Source organism: Arachis hypogaea, chromosome 20 (assembly GCF_003086295.3).
Source record: "Arachis hypogaea cultivar Tifrunner chromosome 20, arahy.Tifrunner.gnm2.J5K5, whole genome shotgun sequence".
Lineage (NCBI taxonomy): Eukaryota > Viridiplantae > Streptophyta > Magnoliopsida > Fabales > Fabaceae > Arachis > Arachis hypogaea.
Window position 1 is genome coordinate 45,952,630 of NC_092055.1, and position 1,300 is coordinate 45,953,929.

Below are 1,300 nucleotides of genomic sequence, written 5' to 3' on the forward strand. Positions count from 1 at the left end.
TATAAAGACTAACGGAATAATTTAATTAATTTTATTCATCATTTGAATCTACATAATTAATTTTATTCAATTTACCTTCCTCGAACTTTTCAAGCTCCAAAATTCTCAGGTGCAAGAGAAGAGAAAAAGTCTCCTTTAAGCCAATCTTTGGTACATACAAGGGCTTCTACCATCTTAAGAGTCAATGAGCTACGATATTGATCGATGATTCTTTTCCCCATACTAAAAGCAGACTTGGAAGCTATTGTTGAAACTGGTATAGCCAATATGTCCCGTGCCATATTTGCTAGGACGGAAAACCGATTCGAGTTAGCCTTCCACCATCCTAGAATATCGAAAGGCTTATCATCTGGCTCACAGTCTTCATTCAAATAACGATCAAGCTCATATTTAAGATTGGATTTGTGACCGGTTGATCGACGATATAACCCCATATCATAAATGTCTTTGGCTTTATCACTTGCACTCGGTTAGGAGAGTGTATCATCTTGGTTTCCTTCATCTACACCTTGATATAAATTATAAAGTGAATGAAGATAAGAAGACAACTTTGTCTTCAATTCACTGCCCACTTCCACACTAAAAGAATTAACTAGGCACCACTCAACATAATCCAACTTATGGCAGGGTTCTAGAACTACGGCAATTAACAACAACATGTTAATAGTTTTTGCATTTCCCCAATACTTGTTGTATTTTACTTTCATCTTACTTGCCATAAAACTTATGCTTAAATCATCATCATCACGATATTGTTGAATCCTCCTTCCAAGAGCAAACACTTCTTTCATGTATAAGTTACTACTGACATAAAAGGATCCAGAGATGCAAAGTGTAGCATCGTAAAACATCTCTAAAAACGGTAAGACGAACTTAGCATAATCCCAATCTTGAATTGAAGGTACCCCTCTTCCCTTGTTTAATTCTTCAACAAATTTTTTGTCTTGCATCTCTAATAGCTCAAATGCCTTCTGATGCTTTAAGGCTGCTACTAACATTAAGTATGTAGAGTTCCATCACGTTTCAACATCTAGGGAAACAAAAGTCTTATGTGGAATATTCTCTTGTGCAATACATGCCTTAAACCTAGTTAATCTTGAATTTGAAGATCTGACATACTTCACAGCATCTCGAATTTTGGCGACCAAATCATCAATCTCCTTCAATCCATCCTTCACAATCAGGTTTAAAATATGCGTACAACACCGCATATGGAGATACTCTCCATTCAAAACTGAAATCTTCCAAGAATTTAGTCTTCTTTGTAAATACATAACTCCTATATCGTTAGACAATGCAT

General features: G+C 35.6%; 1 protein-coding gene across 1 annotated transcript; it reads right to left on the reverse strand.

Moving 5' to 3' along the window:
- Positions 1-470: 470 nt before the first annotated feature.
- On the reverse strand, positions 471-998 carry LOC140183061 (zinc finger BED domain-containing protein RICESLEEPER 1-like). Its single transcript, XM_072231061.1, has one exon. The coding sequence runs from the start codon at positions 996-998 to the stop codon at positions 471-473; it is 528 nt and encodes a 175-aa protein (XP_072087162.1).
- Positions 999-1,300: the final 302 nt, after the last annotated feature.